At 43.4% G+C, this 23,183-nt stretch overlaps 1 protein-coding gene across 1 annotated transcript; it reads right to left on the bottom strand.

Moving 5' to 3' along the window:
• Positions 1–262: 262 nt before the first annotated feature.
• LOC123396973 lies at positions 263–22,160 on the bottom strand. The gene is made up of 17 exons (XM_045091709.1): positions 22,017–22,160; positions 8,261–8,355; positions 8,121–8,188; positions 7,766–8,025; positions 6,792–7,185; positions 5,049–5,633; positions 4,802–4,867; positions 4,011–4,073; positions 2,595–2,636; positions 2,361–2,402; positions 2,141–2,266; positions 1,838–1,986; positions 1,529–1,685; positions 1,328–1,411; positions 950–1,065; positions 729–875; positions 263–646 (listed from the first exon to the last, which is right to left on the bottom strand). Exons 1-17 carry the CDS (start codon positions 22,158–22,160, stop codon positions 410–412), a joined length of 2,775 nt encoding a protein of 924 aa, XP_044947644.1. The 3' UTR covers positions 263–409.
• Positions 22,161–23,183: the final 1,023 nt, after the last annotated feature.

Below are 23,183 nucleotides of genomic sequence, written 5' to 3'. Positions count from 1 at the left end.
CTCCATTGAAGAAAAACAATCTGGGAACACTTATTTGCAATATGCTCCGACATCCACAGAAAATATATGTTCCAGACAAATCTGGGAACAACGGGGTGGGAATCCATGCATGCAGATGTGGTATTCCTGCAGAAAAAACAATCGTTGCATACTCTGACTCAGGACACACTGAAACGGCACAGTACACGTAGTTGAACCAACCCATGAGCAAGCACTCAGCCCAGTCACCAAATCCACATCTTGATGGATTGACAACAGCAAATTTATCAAAATCTACGAAGCCAACATCATAAGACAGATCCATCCAGAGCAAGCGTTAATATTGTTGGTCTTTGAAGACGACATGTGACTGCGTACACTAGTGTTTACTAGCTGAAGGCATTACATTGGTTCAACACCCGCTACACACTCACACCAGCTGCAGGAATTCTATGTTATGGGATAGAGCTAGCGTATCAGAACCTGCACTAACAATTGTGGTGCGGTCACACGACACAGCTAATGCAAGCACTCTGCCATCATGCCCGTCGGCGAAGATGGCATGACGAGCTCCTGATACAGAGTCCCATATTCTGATGCGGCCATCCTCGCACCCTGTAGCCACGAACCTTGTCGCTCCCAACCAGGCTAGACAGGTCACAATGCCCTAACACACACGACAACCATAATGGCAGGCAGTTAGAGAAGCACAAAACGCGGTAAGTAATCGTTAGCCACGAGGCATCAACCTCATGAGGGAGATGATGCCGAGCCTCTTGAGTTTCGGCATCCCATATAATGACCATGGAATCTCTGCTTCCTGTTGCGACGACGCCATCTGCAGAGATGCCGATGCAACAAACAGTACTTCCATGGCCCATCAATGCACCAACGACCTGCAAGACTCACAGATTCAATGTTCATGCCTCAAGATCAACAAACACCAAGATTTGAACATTTATTTGCATACCTGTCCGAGTTCAATGCTGACAACACACACGGAACCATCTTTTGAGCAGCTGTATATGGATTTAGAATCATTTGTGATTGCCAAGCACGTCAAACCTGTGCTGTGAAAGTTCTCACCTGAAAATTGAAACAGCAAATCAATTACAAACTATATCAGGACAGCAAGATCAATTACTAAAGCTTCATAAACCTACGAAGCACCGATACAGCGAAACAGATACAACAAGGGTACGGCGATACGGGATAGGGCAAGGCAAAACAGCAATATGGCTGAGTATATATTAAAAATAATAAAATGCACGAGATGAGATCAAAACACTGCCCCATAAACTATACCATACCAGCAAATACCAAATACATGATAGTTATAACTGCTCACCTTCGATGATACACTTTGTCTGGGCACTCTTCGGGCACCACACCCTCAGAGAGGCATCATCTGACCCAGAACATATAAGTTTACCTTAAAAGAATATATAAAGAGGTTAGCTAACAATTCATATGCAGAGGTTTGAGATCTGCGCCAAAAGGTGATAAGGAAATGCAAATAACCTAGAAAGTTAAATGAAATAAGATGTACCATCAGGTGTAAAGTCGCCACAAGTCACAGTCCGCCTGTGGCCAGCAAATACATTCATCAAGTAGTTCTCAGGGTCTCCGCCCAAATACCACAGCCACAACATGTGATCATCCGACCCTGCCAATAACGCCGGGCCGCGTGGATGCCACTTAAGCCACTACGAAAACACAACACAATTTAAAGAGGAGAAAGACAAATGCACAGAAGGAACAGGTGCAGTATCATGGATGCCATTTAAGCCAACTATGAAACACAATGAAAACTGGTGAAAAGATAAATGCACAAAGAATAAGTACAGTATCATCTTACCTCAAAACTAGAGCCAGAGCGAGGACGGAGATGTGTGAAAAGAGCTCCTGTAGAGGTGGTCCAAACACTAACTGTGCCGTCCATACTTGCACATGCCAGTAGCGTTCCGTTACAACTGAATGCAACACTGGTAATTGTATCTTCGTGCCCTGTATCAGGTGGGGCTATTATTTAGTTACCACTGAGCTTCAACAAACTAAAGTAACTATATGCACAGAATCATGCTATCATAAGTTTCAAATTGATTGCCCACACATGCTCCTACAAAATATTGCAAATATGAAATGGACAAGATGACCATACCACTAAATTCATGCACATCCTGGGGATTAAGAGACCAAGCTCTCCACAGATAACCTCTGTCATCTGCCCCACCGGAAAGAACAAGCAAGCTCTGCTCAGGATGGCATGCCACGCTCATTACTTCATCTGCACAAGATAAGTATAAAGAACTCAGGCACCAACAACAAAAATGCAAGCTACAACAATTGCACTTATAAATTAGTTACACGACAGATCTTACCAGTGTGTCCAGAAAATTCGTATGTGCCAGCATCCACTTCATCTGAAACACAGAGACAAAAGAACACAGTATGAAGCAATAACCAAGAGATATCAAAACTAAAAATACTAAACCGTCATGTACTGTCGAGTTGATCAAAACTTCTTAGTTTCACTTGATTTTTAGGACCATGTATCTATCTAAGTTATTTGTTATCTGTATTACTCAACCACCCAGGATACACATGAGCTGTACCTTCCTCGTCCAAGGCATCATCATCATCCTCGCCCAGTTCATCTGAAACAACAGAAAACAATAGAACACTGTGTGAATCAATAACCAAGAGATCTTAAAACTAAAAATACTAAAACATTATGTACTGTCCAGAACATAGAAAATATATACTCCCTCCGTTCCTAAATATAAGTCTTTTTAGAGATTCCACTACGGATTACATACGGAGTAAAATGAGTGACTCTACACTCTAAAGTATGTCTATATGCATCAGTATGTAGTTTATAGTGGAATCTCTAAAAAGACTTAGAGGGTGCTTGGATCCAAGGGACTAAAACTAGTCCGACTAAAAATAGTCTCTTTAAGAGGCTAAAGTTCCAAGCACCCGTGACTAAAGAGAGGCTAAAACTAGTCTTGAGGCTAAAATCTTTTAGTCAGGGTACCCCTACTAAAATGTGAATTAGTCCTCTCTCTCCTCATTTAACTCCTCTCCTTTAACACATGCGAGTTCTGGATTGGAGGGTTTGGAGGATAATAAATGCTCATTAACTTGATTTTAGTCTCTTTAGTATTTGGATCCAAGCATGGGTGGGGCTAGCAAGTTTTAGTCCCACTACTTTTAGTCATGGGACTAAAACGTATCCAAGCACCCTCTTATATTTAGGAAAGGAGGGACTATATAACAAACAATAAACGACCATTCTTGGGAGCAGAAAACCACTAAAAGACACACATAGCAGAAAAATAGAAAAACAAGGACAACGTGCATGCTTTATCTATCCATATGTTGTTATTACTACCAAAACTAACTTATAAGCAATTAGTATTCTGTCTGTATATTGCCATATGGTTGATAAACATTAGGTTTCTAAGGAATCTGTTTGGTACCATAACACTCACTGCCTGCAATGGATTTGGTTGGTCTTTTTAGCAAAGTTTTAAATAGCCAGCTATAGCTGTTTGAGCATGTGCTGCTATGTGGCATAGCCCACTAAACTTACGAAATAGCCCGCTATAGCGGGCTATAGCCTAGCTATAGCTGATTTGGAGGGCCGCCGCTATTTGCCATAGCCCGCTATTTAAAGCAGTGCTTTTTAGTGTCTGTAACACTTTTTGTTTTTGCTCTACGGAATGCATGATATTAAGCCTATCGAAACAATGAAGTTTGCACTGGAGATCTTCTAGCTGTTTTGGCTAGGCCCCAAGACAGAATGCTACTTCCCATGATATCTTGGTTGCTGGTCATTTGATGTACCAATACTTTTGTCATAGGTAGCCTGAGTTTTGATGCAACCAGGGAGAAGAGGGCGAGGCTTTTTCATACTCAGTGGTTCAAGCGAGCTAAATATTGCGAGGGGAAATATTCTCATTGATATTTCTTTGTTGCTCGTGTATGGCTGGCTGACATTTAAATGTAAATAGAAAGATTTCCTGGACCTTCCACGTTGACAGCATTATCCTCGTTGACGTTGATGACGGCCTCTTGGGCACCAGGTTCGTCTGAGACAACAGAAAACAAGAGAACGCAGCATGAATTGATAGCCCATATATCTCATAACTAAAAATACTAAGAAGTTATGTACTCTCCAGATATAGAGGATGTAAGAAACAATAAACCATCCTCCTTGGGAGCAGGGAACCACTAAAAGACACAAAAGCAAGGAGAACATCCATGCCTGTATTTATCCATGTTATTATTAGTACCCAAAACTAAGCTATGTTTGGCAATTAATCTTCTGTTTGGTATTGCCATATGGTTTGATTCTCATCAGGTTCCCAAGTAATTGGTTTGGTTCACCCTGCCTGGAATGGGTTTGGTTGGTCTCTTTAGTCTTGTGTCAAACAAATTTGTTGCTCTATGGAACGCATGATATTTAGCCTATCGAAACAATTAACTTTGCACGAGTGTTCATCAAGATCTTCTAACTGTTTTGGCTAGGCCCCAACAGAATGCAGCTTCCCACGATCTCTTGGTTGCTGGTCATCTGCTGTAGCATTACTTCTATCATAGCTAGCCTGAGTTTTAATGCAACTAGGAAGAAGAGGGCGAGCCTTTTTCATACTCAGTGGTTTGATCATGCTACAGTGTGAGTGGAATATCCTCACTGATATTGCTTGTAGTTTATGGCTAGATGTCACGTAAATGTAAAAAGAGACAGATTTCCTGGAAACTGCTCATGTCGACCGCTCAGAAACCAGTTGGAAAACTGAGTGTACACGAGATGTACCTTCCTCGCTGACAGCATTATTACCCTCATTGACGTTGACGGCAGCCTCTTGGGCACCAGGTTCGTCTGAGACAACAGAAAACAAAAGAACGCAGAATGAATCGATAGCCCATATATCTCAAAACCAAAAATACTAAGAACTTATGTACTCTCCAGAATTATAGAATGTAGCAAACAATAAACCATCCTCCTTGGGAGCAGTGAACCACTAAAAGATACACATGGTAGACAAGGGAAAAGGACTGACCTTGATTTGGCTTGACGGCCTTCTTGCACGGCACACTTGAGGATGCAGCCTTCTCATATTTTGTCTCAGGTTTTAACAGGCAATGCTTGAGCGGATTCCTCTTGATTATGTCAACGGACCTCCGAATTTCAGTTGAAGCATTGGGACAATACACCTCATCAGACCGTGTTCCCCAGCTTCTCATCAAGACCCGATGTTCAGGTGGTGGCACGACCCCCTTGACCGACCCAGGAGCAATCTGTAATCTAGCCCATCTTCTAACATCTGGAAAACGAATGCACTCGGGGATGAAAATGGCAAAGAAAGCCATGCCAGGCTGGAGATCCGTATCTAGCCCCTCAACTACTAGAGACTCGGCATTGCACAACTTGTCGTGTGCTTTTTCAGCAGCTCCATGAAAGAACGGCTGCTTCATGCCTCCTCGCAGATCCAGGTAGCTGCCCGACCAATTCAAGTGATATATGCCTTCATGGAATTTGAACTCCCTGCTCTTCTTGGTGGCCGAGGGTACACACTTCAAGCAGTAGGGTAACTGGCTGGAGGGTGGGATCGGAACATTGCAGCCCTCCATGGGGAACCACAACTCTGCACAATAATAAGACCCCACAAGTCACAAGTCAGGAAAATACTATTGGTGGAGGGGAGGGGATGGCGGATGGACCATCACCAGCAACTCCAATATTTATACGAGTATAGAGAAAATAATATGCACCTTCCTGCTAGATGGATCAGAAGATGTTAACAAATTGTAGCTAAGGTCAAGTTTGGTTTTTGTCTTATCAACTACCAAATCTTTGCACTACACACATGTACAAGGACATAGCAAATTGTATGCTTAAACAAAGCAGCATTTTCAGGCTAATGTCAAAACCTAGTGTCCTTTGTCAAAAGAATAGATCAATGAATGACAAAATTTCACTAACAAACCCATATCGAGTTAGTGATGCACTACATGGATCAGAATATGTTAATAAATTGCAGTCAAGGTCATCTGTGTTTTTTGCCTTTCGAACTACCAATTTTTTCTATTACACACATCATGTACAAGAAACATAACAAATTGTATGCTAAAACGAGCAGCAATTTCAGGCTCATGTCAAACTCCACTGTCCTTTGTCAAAAGAATAAATCAATAACTAACAGATCGAATTCATGTTAGTGATGCACTAACGGATCAGAACATGTTAACAAACTGCAATCAAGGTCAACTTTAGTATTTCCCTTAGCAACTACCAAAAATTTCCACTACACATGTGCAAGAAACATAGCAAATTGTATGCTAAAACGGGTAGCATTTTCAGGCTCATGTCGAAATCTACTGCCCTTTGTCAAAAGAAGAAATCAATGAATGGCAGAAATTCACTAATAGATCCATTTCGAGTTAGTGATGCACTGAAAGCTGTAGGATGCAATTCTATAATATGGTGGAACGTCCACGATTAAATAGAATCACATGCCAAGCACATCCAATAAATTTCCCTAACAGATCCATTTCGAGTTAGTGATGCACTGAAAGCTGTAGGATGCAATTGTTCTATAATCTGATGGAATGTCCACAATTAAAGAGAATCCACAGCCAGGCACATACAATAAATCAGTAGATACCTAATTATTTACTGCTTATAACTTGTTCTTAAAGTAATCGCTGGGCTGTTATGACTGCAATCGATAGAAAGTAACATAAGTCTCTCTTGCAAGGAGGTTTGCACACAGCACACGGTAGAGGAGAGGATATGGCATGACCTGATACATGGAGTGCCTTCAGGTAGAGGTCAGTCTTGCCAAAGAGCAGGGTGACCGTTCTCTTCCCAGGGTGCACAAGCTCCACCAGGAATGCGCCATCTTTTGGAGTGTATGGCTTCCCGTGAACCCTTTCCGGCTTCTTGTCCTTCTTACGGAGCTTCCGCAACTCATCCCGGACGTCCTCCTCCAGCATTGCCTTTATGTCGTTGATCAGGCGATCGTGGCTCGCCACTATCTCATCGGGCTGAAGATCCAAAGTGAAGAGCCTTAAGGGCTTGTGAGACTCCATGATGTGTGCCCTTGCTGCGCCTCCGCCCTTGGCCGTGTGTCTCCTTTTGCCATTAGAGTGGCATTTCCGTGCTGTCTTCCTTTTGGCTTTAGAGCGGCGGGGCATCTGCACACAAAATGAAGCGTCTATAATACAAGCAGCATTAAACATCATAAGATATAATGTAACTTGACGCAGATATGCATCCTACAGCTCATCTGTCCAACATTGGACATGGATATGGGATAAGAAAATTATAGCATGAGCATCTAATAGGAAATGAAGTGTGTCTATAGTACAAGTAGCATCTAACAGTATAGCGTGTTTCAGATATTCATCTTACAGCACAAGCTCATCTGTCCATGAAACAACCTGATAAATTTTCTTGGATGCATAAGTCTACCTGGACTTTAAAAAAAATCCACGTTTCGTTTTCTGCCACAATCAAACATTAGCAGGACTAAATCGAGGAGGAATTTATCTTCTTTTTAAGGCGCAACAGGACATGAACACATATTTTCATTACAATGGGGTACAGAGCGCAAACAGGGCAGGGAGGTGGCATACATTACCATCATTCGCAAGAGAACAAACAGTTAGGAGTGAGGAATTGATGTTTATTTATACAAAACTGATCGACATGAAACTAGTCCCAGTTATGCATCTTACTGCTCTGTCCAGCATTGAAAATGAAACAACGGAATACCTTGTGATGCTGCTGTTGGCTGGTTGTTGTGTTTGCTTGGGTCTTCTTCCTTTCTTCGCAGCAGCCTGATGAATTCCCGAGAAAAAAAACCATCCTATCAGAATATAACAAGTAAACTCCATAGAGGGATGGATGAGTATATGCCTGATCTTGACGGGTTGCTCCCGCCGGCTTCAGTTCTCGTCCACCCTGCTCAGACGCGCCGGCCTCGTCCCGCTCGCCTCTCGCCGCTAGCCCCTCGCTCCTGCCCGCCGGCCACCCTGCTCACACCAAATCGCTTCCTATAATAACAGGAGGAGGACGACGAAATCGTAGAGAATGCGGACGATTACTGAGAGGCCGCTGTTGTTTATACCTGTTAGATCACGCGCCGGCCTCGTCCCGCTCGTGCCTCCCCTCCTCCTCCGCCCGGACCGCTCTCGCCTGCGAATGGAACAACAAGAAGTTACCAACGATGAAGGCCCCATGAAGAAAACCATCAGATCAGGCTTCTACCTCGCCGCGCGTGCAGACCCGCTCCTGCTGCCGCCGATGAGAGAAGGGAAGGAGGAAGACCTAGGGTTTCCTGGATTGATGACGGGGGAGGAGAGCTAGGGGAGAGAGGGGGGATTGGTGACGGGCGAAATTGAACTGATCGTCTCGGGGTTGTGTGAATGCGAGCGACTGGAACAGAGTCCGCGAACCGGCCCCAGGATGGATGGTCATGGACTCACCAGGCGTGGCTGGTGCGTCTCGCCAAGCGCTGCGCCACTTCGCCCGGTGCACTTTTTTTCCCTGACTCGATTTTTTTTAACAACTTCACGAAGCTTTATTACGTCACAATGTTTACCGGGACGGAAGTAAGGGTGTGTTTGGTTTCAGGATGAGGTGGAATCGGACGAGTTGGTTCCATCCCTAGCAGCCGTTCTCGTGTTTAGTTGGGTTAGGAATCGAAATTGGGTCATCCGCATGCAGGAAATATTCCCTCCAGATGCTTCACCAAGTGATTCCGCCGATTTAGAGGAACCAACTCGTTATTCGTCCATTAAAGCAAGGAAAAAAAGAAATAACCAAGCAATTCTCACGGCGCTCACCCCCGCACCCGAACAAAAGTTTTCGTGGTTATTTTTTGGTGGTTATTTTTTTCATTTTCGTGATTATTTTTTCATTTTCGTGATTATTTTTCATAAATATTTGGTATGTACTCATGATCATATATTTTTATTTGCATGTGTTGAAAATAGAATGAAAATGTTGCTGCAAATTTAAATTATAGGCTTATCAAATGCAAAGAACTCTATTTGTTCAGAGATATAATCTCACCATTTACAGATTCTTCTCATTTCATCTCTCCAACTAAACACCGGGACGGAACCAACCCATGACATTTTTTATCATCAACTGAACACAAGGATGGAACCAACCCATGACTTTGGAATGGGACCATGACATTCCATGACTTTTGGTTCTCAAACCAAACACACCCTAAGGTTTTCAGGGTGTCCTAACCAAACATAACGGCCATCTCCGAGAGATAAAGCATGCTTCCCTACATTGTGAGCCTCAAAGTTTGAGCTCTTAAATTCATGACTAAAACTAAAAATTCGAAAGAAGTAGAATGATCAACAATCTCATGGATCACAGCTCCGTAAGCGGTAGAATTGTTCTTCGATAACTCTTGAACTACTACCTTGCAATCTGACGCCACTTGAATGCGTTGGAGGTAAAGGTCTACCACTAGGGCAAGCGCTTCTCTGATAGGTGGATCGATAATATCTCGAAAGGCAAGAGTAGAGGGCCCCATGAACATACCGTTTTGATCTCGTCAGATAACTCCTACAGCCCTAAAACCATGTCGAGAGACTGCGGCGTCCACATTTAGTTTCGCGTTGTTATTGAGAGGGGCAATCCAAGCCGAAGGTCGCACCGTGATCGGCACAGCCGTCGCTGGAACCTTGGTATTCGAGAAATGAAGCTCACACAGATACCTCGATATGAATGAATTCACCGAGTATGGAGGTTGGAACAAGTTCTCATGGATTGCCTTTCGCCTGGAACCCCAAATAGCCCAGAGAGTCACTACCAGTCGGTCGAATAGATCTCGGGGAAGTACATCATGGACCGCAAACAGCCATTCCTTCGGGTTCTCCTCCCCTCTCTCGACCATATGTTGCACAAGATCCTCAAGAGCCAGAGCCCATACACTCGCCGCCATAGGACATATGATGAGTGCATGTTTCCGAGTGTCCACCGCCCCACAAATGGGCCAAGAATCCTCCGTCGCCATGTGTCGATGCTTCAGAACAGAACATGTTGGCATAGAGAGCCCGGCGAGACGCCACAAGGAAACTTTGAGTTTAGAAGGTACCTGTAGGTGCCAGATCATAGTCCATTTGGTCGTTTCAATGCGATCATATGAAGTGCCTCCTTCCTCATGCAACCAAGCCTCCCGGCTATGTTTAGTCTTTATAATCATATGGTAAGCCGAACGAACACTGAAACGACCATGGGGTTCATGCCAAGCCCAGAAGTCTGCCACCCTCCTTTTGCAAATCGGAATTTGAAGAATAGCCTCTGCATCGAAAGGGGTAAAGACAGTTCGCACTATATCCTCCTTCCAGCTTGCGTTGGGGACGTCAATAAGTTGTGCAACCGACCGAGGGGGATTCGGAACAAGCATTGCGATGGGTCGCTTGAGGTTGTCCTTAGGGATCCAATTGTGATCCCAAATGTGAGTAGTCTGACCATCACCAATTCGCCTAATGACCCCTTGAGACAAGATATCCCGGCCGTCTAGGATCGCTCGCCATATCTGGGACAAGTGAGCTCCTAATTCAGCCTCAAGCAAAGAGCATCCAGGGAAATAGACAACCTTCAGAATCCGTGCAGTCAAGGATGCATAGTCCATCAGTGTGCGCCAGGCCTGCCGTGCTAATAGTGCAAGGTTGAAAATCTTCAAGTCACGAAACCCCATTCCACCTAAGTGTTTAGGCAAGGTCATGGTATCCTAGGCTACCCAAGTGGGCTTCCTTTTCCCTTGCTTTGAACCCCACCAGAACTGATGGATCAGAGATGTGATACTCTCACATAAGCCCCTCGGCAGTCAGAAACATGCCATTGAGAAAACTGGAATTGCTTGGGCGATGGACTTTATCAACACTTCCCTGCCCGTTGCCGAGAGCAACTTAGCCACCCAACCCTTGATCTTTTCCCACACGCGATCACGCAAGTATTTGAAAGTTCCATTCTTTGAGTGGCCAACATCGGTGAGCATGCCAAGGTAGCGTTCGTTTAGAGACTCATTATGTACTTGCAGGTTATTCTTGACTGTTTCTCTCATTAACGGCGAGCATCCATTGCTGAAGAAGATCGATGACTTCTCATTGTTAATCCTCTGTCCCAAAGCATTACAGTATGTATATAGTAGGTTTGCCACCAAGGATGAACCCTCCCCACTAGCATTGAAGAGCATCAGGCTATCATCTGCAAACAAGAGATGGTTAATGGTTGGAGCCGTAGGAGCCACCTCAATATCTGTTAGAGACGACTGGGAACTTGATTTGAGGAGGCACAAAAGGCCCTCTGTTGCGATCAAGAATAAATAAGGGGAGATTGGGTCTCCCTGCCAGATACCTCGAGTTGGTTTGGAAGTTTATAATTTCTCTCCATTGAAACAAATTGAGAATGAGACTGAAGAAACCATGCCCATGACTATATCAATCCATCGTTGATCAAACCCTAGCCTGGTCATCATCCCTCTTAGATAAGCCCAGTCTAACCTATCATAAGCCTTCATCATGTCGAGCTTTAGCGCACAAAAGCTGTTGGATTTTGATCTCAAACGCTTCATAAAATGCAGGCATTCATATGCACAAATTATATTGTCTGTGATGAGCCTCCCGGGAACAAAAGCGAACTGCTCCTTAGAGATGATTCCTGGAAGCACAACTTTCAGCATGTTCGACATTTGAGGCAATTTTGTACAAGACATTACATAAACTGATCGGCCGAAACTGGGCAAGAGTCGTGGGATTTGTTACCTTTCGGATTAAAACCAGGATTGTATCATTGATGGATTCTGGAGTTTCCACCCCTGTCACAATCCCGAGGATTATATTTGTTACTTCATCCCAACATACCTCCCAATGGCGTTGATAGAAGTGGGCTGGGAAGCCATCAGGCCCCGGGGCTTTTGTGGGGAACATCTGAAACAGGGCCTCTTTAACCTCATCTTTTGAATATGGCGCGCATAGATTCGCATTCATCTTTGGAGTAACCTTATGATGGACATGATCAAAAACTGCATCCATGTTCTGGACTCCTTCAGAGAGGTACAGTGACTGATAGAATTCATTGGCAAGGCTCTTCAGATCCTCCGGATCAGAGATTTCCACCCCCTAAGGAATCCTGTAGCGCCTTGATCATGTTCTTCTTGCGCCGGAGGCTTGCTCTCATATGAAAATACTTCATGTTTCGGTCCCCACTCGAAAGCCATTCAGCCCTAGCTCGCTGCCTCCACATAATCTCCTCCCTTTGATACATCTCAAAAAGCCGCTCGTTAATTTTTAGCTCGGCATGGGAAGGTCCTACTTTGGATGGATCATTTTTTTAGTTCCTCTAAACTGAGTTTGAGCAACTTTATTTCTTTCCGAACACTCCCAAAAGTGTCGTGATTCTAGCGACCCAGGTCTTTCGCTAGCCCCTTCAGCTTGTGGCGAATTTCTTCAACCGTAGTGCAGGGAGTGCTAGCACCCCACCCCATAGAGATCACTTTACGAACGATGTCGTGAGATTCCCACATAACCTCATACTTGAATGGTCGTTGGACATGCTCCGCTGTCCCGCCATCCATCTCAAGCAGTAATGGAGCGTGATCAGAGCTCACCCCCGTCAAATGCGCCACCGATGCCAGTGGGTACTTAGCCAGCCAAGCCGTATCACCGAGGACCCTGTCAAGCCTGCACTTAGTGTATGATCCGCCCGTCACCATCTTCTCAAAAGTCCAGAAGTTGCCTTTGTATCCCAAGTCAATTAGTTCACAAACATCAAGTACCTCTCAAAACGCTTGAATTTGGACGTTGCTACGCTGCCAAATCCCTTGGTGTTCTTCAGGCCGAAGCACCTCATTAAATTCACCAATGCAAAGCCATGGGAGATCACTCAAAGTACTGCAGTTTTTCAGTGTAGACCAGGTTTTATGCCTTAAGTGGGTGTGGGTCTCCCCATAGACGCAGGTCATTCGCCACTTCTCTAAATTTTGTTCCTCGATGGATGCATCTAAATGATAATCCGAGTAACCCAAAATATCGACCTTTATTGAATTATTCCAAAACAAAACCGATACCACCACTTCTACCTTGACTGCTAACAGCATAAGAATTATCAAAACCTATCGTTCCTGCAAGAGACTCCACCTTTTTACTATCAAGTTATGTTTCAACAATGCAAAAAAGGGTAGGGGCATAATGTCGGTGTTTTGGGAACCAGGGTACCCAGACCTGCCTGCATGCAGGCCAGGGCTGGCCCACTTCGTCTACCAAGCGTGGCGCCTCAAGACAAGGCCCTCGCAAGGGCCCGAGCCTCGCGAGGAGGAGCAACACCAAGACCAACAGTGGGGTGATACGTCCCAAATGTATCTATAATTTCTGCTTGTTCCATGATCTTTTGGGTGACATTGTTATATGTTTTGCTATACTTCTATATCATTTTACACATATTTGGACTAACCTACTAACTCAGTACATTCAGTATCAGTTTTTGTGTGTTGATGTCTATTTTGCAGGGGCTTTTACCCAATTTTTCGAAGCCCGAAAAATTTCAGAAAAAATATATAAATAATCAGTGAAACGGAAGCTTCCGGATCACCGAAGATGGGCCAGAGGGGGGTCAAAGGCCTCCCAGGCGACCTGCTCGCGCGGCCAGGCCCTAGACCACGCCATGAGGCCGTCTGGGTGGGTCTCACCTCCTCTGGTGCCCTCCTTTGACCTATATTTAGAGTCCCGAGAGGAAACCCTTATAGACTTTCTGAAATCGCGAATTCTTCATCGTTCCGTCATCGCAGCGCTTCCGATATCGGGAGCGTCATGATACCTCTTCCCGGCACCCTGCCGGAGGAAGGATTCACCTCCGGGAGCTTCTCCACCGTCATGGACGCTTTTCAGACGTGACGTGAGTAGTCCTTCTTGGATCATGAGTCCATGACCAGTAGATATGTGATGTCTTCTCTCTAATCTTGTGCTTCATTGGTTAGTCCTTGTGAGCTGTCCTACATGATCAAGACATCTATGTAATTCTCTTGCTATTGTTATGCTCCGTTTGTTAGGATCCGATGATTATGAGATTATGTTCAGATTGTTATGATTTATATATTTGATTATCTTTTTATATTATGTTCCTTAGTGATTCATGCATGTTCTCCGTTGCTATTTATTGCTTTGGCCGAGTAGTAGATTGTAACTCCAAGAGGGAGCGTTATGCATGATTGTGGGTTCATGCCCCTCGATGTCTAGCTTGAGCTTGAGTGACAGAAACATGAGACTAAGGGATGTGCTTGTTGCCATTAGGGAGAAAACAACGGTGCTTGTGACCATGGTTGCAAGGATTGTTTATCTTACGCATAGTTCGCTAAAGCAATTGTTCGTTGCTTTGAGTTTACACTTTAGGTGGGGCTCGCAACTTAATACTGGAGAGATATTCTGGATAGATATCTCAAGGTAGATGATTAGTAAGTAGATAATGATGAATAAACGGTCTACTTGTCTTGGCGTATTGTCCATTACTATTGAACTTCTAACTATCAAGTAGCATAATTAGCATTGCGGTGTGATCATAATTCTATCAATTGCCCAACTGTGATTTGTTTATCCTAGCATAGTTGTTTATCGTCTTTTGGGAGACAGACATCACTAGTGAACATCATGTAACTCCGGTCCATATCACCATCATTGTTTACACCTCCATCATTTATCGCTTTCATTTACTTTTTCATTGCAATCACTATTACTTTTCCCCTTGGGTTTTGATCCTCTGCAAACTACAAGGCCGGAGAGATTGACAACCTCTTTGTACTCGTTGGGAGTAAAGTTATTTGTTGTGTGTGCAGGTCCACGTCTTCTGCTAGCGTCCGGGTGGAAGACACCTACTTGTTGAGCCTAGGAGTACTCTTGGTTCGATAAACCTTACAGTCTACGTGTAAGGAAAATCTGCTGCTAACTACATCTGCACCTTCCACTTGGGGTAACCAACGAGGGGCGAGAAGTATATCCATCAACTCGTCATCAAGCAAATTTTTGGCATCATTGCCGAGGACTCCAGTCTTCAAGATAGGGGAGTTGCACACTATCTTTTATCTTTGTTTTTTAGTCTTATTAGTTTGCTTTCTAGTTTTTGCTTTAAAATCTTATACCAAAAACCATAAAAAAATAGTTGCTTTGTTCTTGCTTGTTGTTGCTGATATGGGTTTCACTGAAAACATCAAGTTGTGTGACTTTACTAGTCACAACGATAATGACTTTATGTGCACTTCTATTGTTGCTTCCGCCACTGGAGCCACGTCCTATGAGATTAAACCTGCTTTGCTGAACCTAGTTATGAAAGATCAATTCTCCGGTGTTGGAGATGATGCTGCCTTGCACTTGAACAGTTCTGTTGAGCTCTATGATAAGCAAAAATATAAAGAAGTAGATGATGATATTGTTAAACTTAAGCCTTTTCCTTTCTCCTTGAGAGGAGGAGCTAAAGTGTGGCTTCAATCTTTACCTAGGAATAGCATAGATTATTGGGATAAGTGCAAAGATGCTTTTATTGAGAAGTATTACCCGCCTGCTAAGATTATCCAGTTGAGGAGTAACATTATGAATTTTAGGTAATTGGATAATGAACATGTTGCTCGAGCTTGGGAACGTATGGAATCTCTTGTTAAGAATTGCCCTACGCATGGTTTGACTACTTGGATGGTTATCCAAATTTTCTATGCAGGATTAAACTTTACCTCGCAGAATCTGTTAAACTTGACCGCCGGAGAAACCTGTATGCCAACCACACTTGGTGCTGCCACAAAGCTATTGGATGAGATGATGACAAATTATTCTCAATGGCACACCGAGAGAGCTCTAACAGGTAGGAAGGTAAACTCTGTTGAGGAGATCTCCTTCCTTAATGATAAGGTTGACATGATCATGACTCTACTTATTAAGAAAGCCCCTATTGATCCTCATGATGTTCCTTTAAATTCTTTGGTTGCTCAAGAAAGAGAGCAAGTGGATGTTAATTTTATTTACACGAACAACTTTAATAACAATGCCTATAGAAGTAATTTTGGTAGCAATCCTAGACCGTTCCCATTCAATAACTACGGAAATAATAATAATTATCCTAGCATAAAAAACTCCACTTCTGAATTAGAGAGCATGCTTTAGGATTTTATCACTTCTCAAAAAGCCCTCAATAAGAGTGTAGAAGAGAAACTGAAAAAATTAGATAGTCTCTCTTTGAAGGTGGACAACATAGCTCATGATGTAGAGATGCTTAAAATAGAACTTCCCCACTTGAGGAAAGGAACACCACACCCATGAATGATATCCAAGTCCAAATTAATGAGAACATAAGAATGCTAGCCAAACTTAAAGATAGATGGGCTAGAGAAAAGAAAAAGGAAGAGAGAATTAAGAGCCTTCCTACACACACTACCATTGCTACTATACAAGTTGTTGAGGACCTCAAAACTTTTAGCACCCATCGCACTCCTAGTCCCAATGGACCTATTAATGGTGATGCTAATACCTCAACTATAGGACAAGAAGGTTCTTTGAATTTAGAGACTACCAAAAGAATGAGCTTAGATGACATTACTATCACTTTAATTAATGATAGTAACCTTGATTTTGACAATTGTAATCTCTCCGAAGTTATCGCCTTTTTGCAAAGAATGGCTAAAGACCCCCACACTAGTACACTTAATATTGCCTTGACCGGGCATATTACCAATGCTCTTATCAAAGCTAGGGAGAAGAAGCTCAAGCTGGAGAGTTCTATTCCTAGGAATCTAGAAGATGGTTGGCATCCTATGGTCAAAATAAATTTAAATAATATCTCTTGCTTTGCATTGTGTGATGTTGGGGCTAGTGCTTCCGTTATGCCTAAAAGAATGTATGATATGCTTGATTAGAAACCTTATGATCCATGTTCTTTTGGTGTTTGTTTTGTTGATTCTTCCATAAAGAAACCTTTAGGGAGAATTGATGATATTTTTATTATTGTCAGTAATAATTATGTGTCCGTTGATTTTCTTATTATGGACATTGAATGTGATCCTTCATGTCCAATTATTTTGGGACGTCCTTTTCTCCGCACCGTGGGTGCTATCAATGACATGAAAGAGGGAATTATTAAATTCCAATTTCCTCTTAAAAAGGGAATGGAACACTTCCCTAGAAATAAGGTTAAGTTATCGTATGAGTTCGTTACTCGGGCAAGTTATTCTTTTGGAGTTGATAACACTTGATCTTCTTGCATTATGCCTAGCTCAAAGGCATAAAAGAAAGCGCTTGTTGGGAGGCAATCTAATTTGTTTTTACTTTCTGTTTTAGTGGTCTTGATGCTTGTTACTACTTTAGCAACATCATTGTATCTTTATTTTTGAGCTTTGTGCCAAGTTATAGCCTTCGATTGCAAGGAAGTTCAAAAGTTGTGACATGCTGTCCAGAAACACATTCTGTCTGCTTGACAAAAAATTCGCCAAAAATCACTAGATCATCTTTTTGATCTAAATGTTTTTGACAGCATGCTCTATATAATTGACTTTATGGCATCTGTTTTGAGTTTTTTTATTTGAGTTGCAGAAGTGCCCCGAATAAATTATTTACTACCTATTGTTTTGTTTTTCACAGATTCTGCCATGTTTTGGGTTCTCATTATTTTACAAATCCTAAGCTTAATTTTTATTTGCAAAAACCTTGTGGCATTCATAAGAAGCAGTAGATTTTCATGAATTTTTTATTTCCAGCAGGTAATGAATTATTTTATTAAGGGAACTAACCACTCTAATTAGCTTATGATGAGTTTCATATGAAGGAAATTTTCAAGTATGCGATGGGAGATGATGAAAGAAGATACAGGAGTGTCAAGCGCTCAAGCTTGGGGATGCCCCATGCACCCCAAGAAATATTCAAAGGAGACTCAAGCGTCTATGCTTGGGGATGCCCCCGTGCATCCCCTTCTCTATCAACAATCATCAGTTCGTCCATCTTCCTGCTATATTTTTATCACTTCATATGATATGTGTTATGCTTGGAGCGTCCCACCATTTGTTTTTTTAGTTTGTTTTAGTTTTGTTTGCTGTTCATAACAAGTCGGAACTTAGTTTACCTTGTTTGGGAGAGACACACGCTCCATTCCATTCTAGAACACAACATAGGTTTTCATGCTTATCTTTTTGTGTGTTTTTCATCTTTTCTTAGCTACTGTCATGCTTAGCTCTTAGTTTTCATGCTTATCTTTTAAGAGCTTTTATTTATGTTGCTTTTGGAAGTCTCTTGAGTTGTATGTCTTGCATGAGTAGGTAATTGAGGTTGCCATTTAAGTATAATAGTAACTTGCAATAGTTTTGAGGTATTGATTTGAGTAATGTTTGGACTATTGATGCCAAGAGCTTGAGCCTATTAGTGATAGGTGTGGTATTTTGGGAAATCCGTGTGTTTTTCATAAAACTAAAATTAGTTGAGAACTCTAGCTACTAAATTGATCGCTAACCTCTGGAGGGGTTGGAATATACAGAGTACCCTCACGTTACCATGAGTAGAGGATGCGCAAGGATAACCAAACCACCAAACTCTCCTCCTCGGGGTACTTATCTCTTTGTGAATTTCTTAACTAGATAGAGAGTTACCGATAATAAGTGTATGAGTTCTTCGGACTAATGTGAGTATTCAATTTTTGGCACTTCCACCATCCATATTTTGCTAGTCTCTTTAGTACCGTGCATTGTCCTTTCTCACATTGAGAGTTGGTGCAAACTCCGCCGGTGCATCCAAACTCATGACATGATACGCTCTGTCATACATAAGCCTCATTATATCTTTCCTTAAAACAACCACCATACCTACCTATTAAGGCATTTTCATAGCCTTTCCGAGATACATTGTCATGCAACATCCACCATCTCATGACTTGATCTTCATGTCATACATGATTTTGCTTGATCGAGGAGGCGCATGCTAGTTGGGTCTTGCCCTTATTATTTCTACATGACGTGCTAGTATCATTGCATATCCTGTTACAGTGGCAGAGGCATACATTTGCATACATCATGATAGTTTTCACTTGTCTTTATGTTGAGTACTTCTTATAAAGTATGATGATTTTTCTTTTTATTCATGTAAAAACATAGAGTGTTGCCCTTAAATGAGGAAAAGATCCCAAAGAGAACAAAACAAAAGATCCCAAAGAGGACAAATGAGAGATAAGAAGAAAGAGCCAGAGAGGCCACAAAAAGAGAGAAAAAGAGAGAAGGGGGCAACACTACTATTCCTTTTGAAAGATCCACACTCGTACTCCATTGCTATATTTGTAATACATAGAGATTATCATTCATGCATAACTATGTGAGGACCCTTACACTATAGAACTTGGTTTGCATATTCCAATGATGAGCCTTCTCAAATGAGCTCTAGGTCTTCATGAGGAAACAAGTTGGATGCACCCCACTAGTTTCATTGAAGAGCTTACCTTAGCTCATATGTGCATCCGTTACATGGCAATCCCTACTCCTCACATCATATCTATCATTTGGCTTTCTCTCACCTATGATTGTCCTCATTGATGTGAGTTCATCACACCTTTTTGTCTTCCTCTCCCATCATTATTCTATTTTCCATCCTAAGTGCCAACATATCTTGCTTACGCTCATCCATTGCATGAGTGCTCAAAGTCGAAAGGGAGAGGATCATTTTGACTTGTGCCTGACTAGTGGTCTGGGGATGAGTCAAAATAAGATTCCGAAGGAGACTACGTGTGAGGTTTAGTAGATTGAGTTCTCAATAAAAAATATATTTTATGATCTCAACACATCTCCCACTTCTTTCACGCAAACATCATTTGGAGACATTCTAGTCTCGGACAGCGAGAGCTCTTGCACCTTTATGTTCTTACTTTGCTAAACTCAATACTAGATATAAACTCTTGTTTGTTATTGTCTTGCCTTGAATTGCATATCTCACTTGCTTTACTTTGAAGTTCCTATATGTGTGTTAGCATGTCACCACATAAATTATTGTGTTATCATTTATCTACTCGAGGACGAGCACAAATTAAACTTGGGGATGTTGATACGTTTGAAACGTATCTATAATTTTTGTCTGTTCCATGATCTTTTGGGTGACATTGTTATATGTTTTGCTACACTTTTATATCATTTTACACATATTTGGACTAACCTACTAACTCAGTGCACCTAGTGCCAGTTTCTGTCTGCTGATGTCAATTTTGCAGGGGGGTTTACCCAATTTTCCGAAGTTCAAAAAATTCTAGAAAAATTATATAAAAAATCAGTGAAACGGAAGCTTCCGGATTATCCTTTTATATTATGTTCCTTAGTGATTCATGCATGTTCTGCCGGAGGGAGACTGACCTCCGGGAGCTTCTCCACCACCATGGATGCTTCCCGCACGTGCCGTGAGTAGTCCTCCTTGGACCATGAGTCCATGACCAGTAGCTATGTGATGTCTTCTCTTCAATCTTGTGCATCAATGGTTAGTCCTTGTGAACTGCCCTACATGATCAAGCCATCTATGTAATTTTCTTGCTATTGCTATGCTCGGTTTGTTGGGATCCGATGGATTATGAGATTATGTTCAGATTGTTATAGGTTATATATTTGATTATCCTTTTATATTATGTTCCTTAGAGCAAGTACAATAGAGTTGAGTCAGCTAACTATAAGGAATAAACTAATATATTTTTGTTTAGTTAGAGAAAAGAGAAGAGGAGAGAGAAGGTAAGCGGGCTCTTAGCTAAGAGCCAGCTCTAGCACGTGCTCCTAGGTATTTTGTGAGTATGAAAAGTGGACCATATAATAAAAAAAGTAGTACACTTTTGCAATGAACTATTGTACATGTTGGCTATAAGATGAACTATAGATGACATGGCAATAGCTTATAGCCAGCAGCTGGCTATACTATTGTACTTGCTCTTAGTGATTCATGCATGTTCTTCGTTGCTATTTATTTCTTTGGCCGAGTAGTAGATTGTAACTCCAAGAGGGAGCGTTATGCATGATTGTGGGTTCATGCCCCTAATATCTAGCTTGAGTGACAGAAATCATGAGACTAGGGGATGTCCTTGTTGCCACCAGGGAGAAAACAACGGTGCTTGTGACCACGGTTGCAAGGATTGTTTACCTTACGCATAGTTTATTAATGCAGTTGTCCGTTGCTTTGAGTTTACACTTTGGGTGGGGCTCGCAACTTAATACCGGAGAGATGTTCTAGATAGATATCTCAAGGTGGATGATTAGTAAGTAGATGTTGATGGATAAACGGTCTACTTGTCTTGACGTACTGCTCATTACTATTGAACCTCTAACTATCAAGTAGCGTAATTAGCATTGCGATGCGATCATAATTCTGTCAATTGCCCAACTATGATTTGTTTACCCTAGCATAGTTGTTTATCGTCTTTTGGGAGAGAGACATCACTAGTGAACATCATGTGACTCCGGTACATATCACCATCATTGTTTACACCTCCATCATTTATTGCTTTCATTTACTTTTCCGTTGCAATCACTATTACTTTACTGCTTGTGTTTTGATCCTTTGCAAACTACAAGACCAAAGAGATTGACAACCTCTCTGTACTCATTGGGAGCAAAGTTATTTTTTGTGTGTGAATGTCCACGTCTTATGCTAGCCCCAGGGTGGAAGACACCTACTTGTTGATCCTAGGAGTCCTCCTGGTTTGATAAACCTTACAGTCTCCGTGTGAGGGAAATCTGTTGCTGACTACATCTCCACCTTCCACTTGCGGTAACCAACGATGGGCGATAAGTATATCCATCAACTCGTCATCAGGGGGCCTCCTCAGGACCCCTCCAGGACGGTGGAGACTCCGATGCAAGGCCCGGCCTCAGGAGTCGAGGATGATGCTGGTAATGACAGGCGAGCAACAGACAGCAGGGCGGTGCAGTTTCCCCTTTTGTGCAAAGGGGGCAAGGACGTACGCGGGTTATCAAGGCATCTTCCAAAGGTTTCCATTCTGGTGCAACAAGGCCACAAACGCCCGCCTGCAGGACGGACGTCATTGCTGAGCCCATCCATGCGACGCCGATGGTTACTTTGCAGACGAAGACCGCCTTTGGGTAGGGGAAGCATGTTCCCGTGCCCCCTTCAAAATTGGCTGTTGTGGCATCCCTTGCCGCCATTGTGATAAGGGATGAGGACCCGGGCCACGGCTATATATAGAGGATAGGTTACTTCATAGAGGGGGACCCTCGACCCATTCATTAGCTCACTTCCACCACTGGTAAACCGCCAAGTCACTGGGAGCCCAGAGCACATCCTAGGGCCTCCGGAGGCTCCCGGAGCACTATACTTATGCATCCACCCACCTCCATGAGAGGCAATCCACCAAAGCAGGAGTAGGGTTTTACGCTTCACAGCGGCCCGAACCTGGGTAAATTGTCGTGTTCATTGTCTCCCTCACTATCATGTGAGTTCTTCGTCAAATCCATCGAGTGGTGAGCTAGGAGAGGCGAGGCCGTGAGAGATCTTCGTACACGCCCCTAAGTTCGAACCTTAAGGGTTTTGCATAGCCCGAAATATGACATTTGGCGCGCCAGGTAGGGGGCATGTTGAAGTCTCCCCCAGGTTCCGATTCGCCAAGGCTCGTCGCACTCATGGCAAGAGGATGACGCATTCGCGCAGAGGGCGGGCCACCCGCATGGCGCGGCCGGCGCAGGCGGGCCGGAATGCCCTACAACGCTGTGCCACCCCACAGGCGGACGTTCACACCGAGCGGGCTCCCAACGTGCGCCGAGGGCTGTCACCTTCACCAACCGCATGGCATGCCCCCGTCGCCCCGTCCCCTCCTCGCGTTCACGCCGAGCCTCCGCCCTTTCGAGTCTGTCAGGACCCGATTCACACACATGTCGCGCTCCTTGTGGCGCATGAGCTCAGGCACCGACGCGTCACCCGCCACCGACGCATCGGCGAGCCTAGGCGTGCCCCTGGGCGCAATGTCGCCATCAATGAGACCCAGGTGCGCCCCCGCGGGATTCGTGCTCACAAGCCCGCATCACGGGGGGCTGCAGCGAAGGAACTGCGTGGGGGCGCTCAAGATGTCCACTCAGGCCCACCCGTTCTGGGGACTCGGCCCGAAGCGCCAGAGGCACGAGTCCCACCACACGAGGGGGGCGTGGTCCAGTGTCCCCTGGCATGCCCTCCGG

Source organism: Hordeum vulgare, chromosome 5H (genome assembly GCF_904849725.1).
Source record: "Hordeum vulgare subsp. vulgare chromosome 5H, MorexV3_pseudomolecules_assembly, whole genome shotgun sequence".
Taxonomy (NCBI): Eukaryota; Viridiplantae; Streptophyta; class Magnoliopsida; order Poales; family Poaceae; genus Hordeum; species Hordeum vulgare.
This window is presented reverse-complemented; position numbering and strand designations above follow the sequence as displayed.

What these genes read in the sequence shown, in the direction of transcription:
- LOC123396973 (XM_045091709.1), bottom strand. Translation starts at nt 22,160, where the DNA reads ATGGCGGCAAGGGATGCCACAACAGCCAATTTTGAAGGGGGCACGGGA. An exon ending in TAATGCTGTCAACGTGGAAG is followed by an intron (nt 2,637 to 4,010) that starts GTCCAGGAAATC and finishes CTGTTGTTTCAG; the next exon opens with ATGAACTGGGCGAGGATGAT. An exon ending in TGGCGACTTTACACCTGATG is followed by an intron (nt 1,412 to 1,528) that starts GTACATCTTATT and finishes TATTCTTTTAAG; the next exon opens with GTAAACTTATATGTTCTGGG.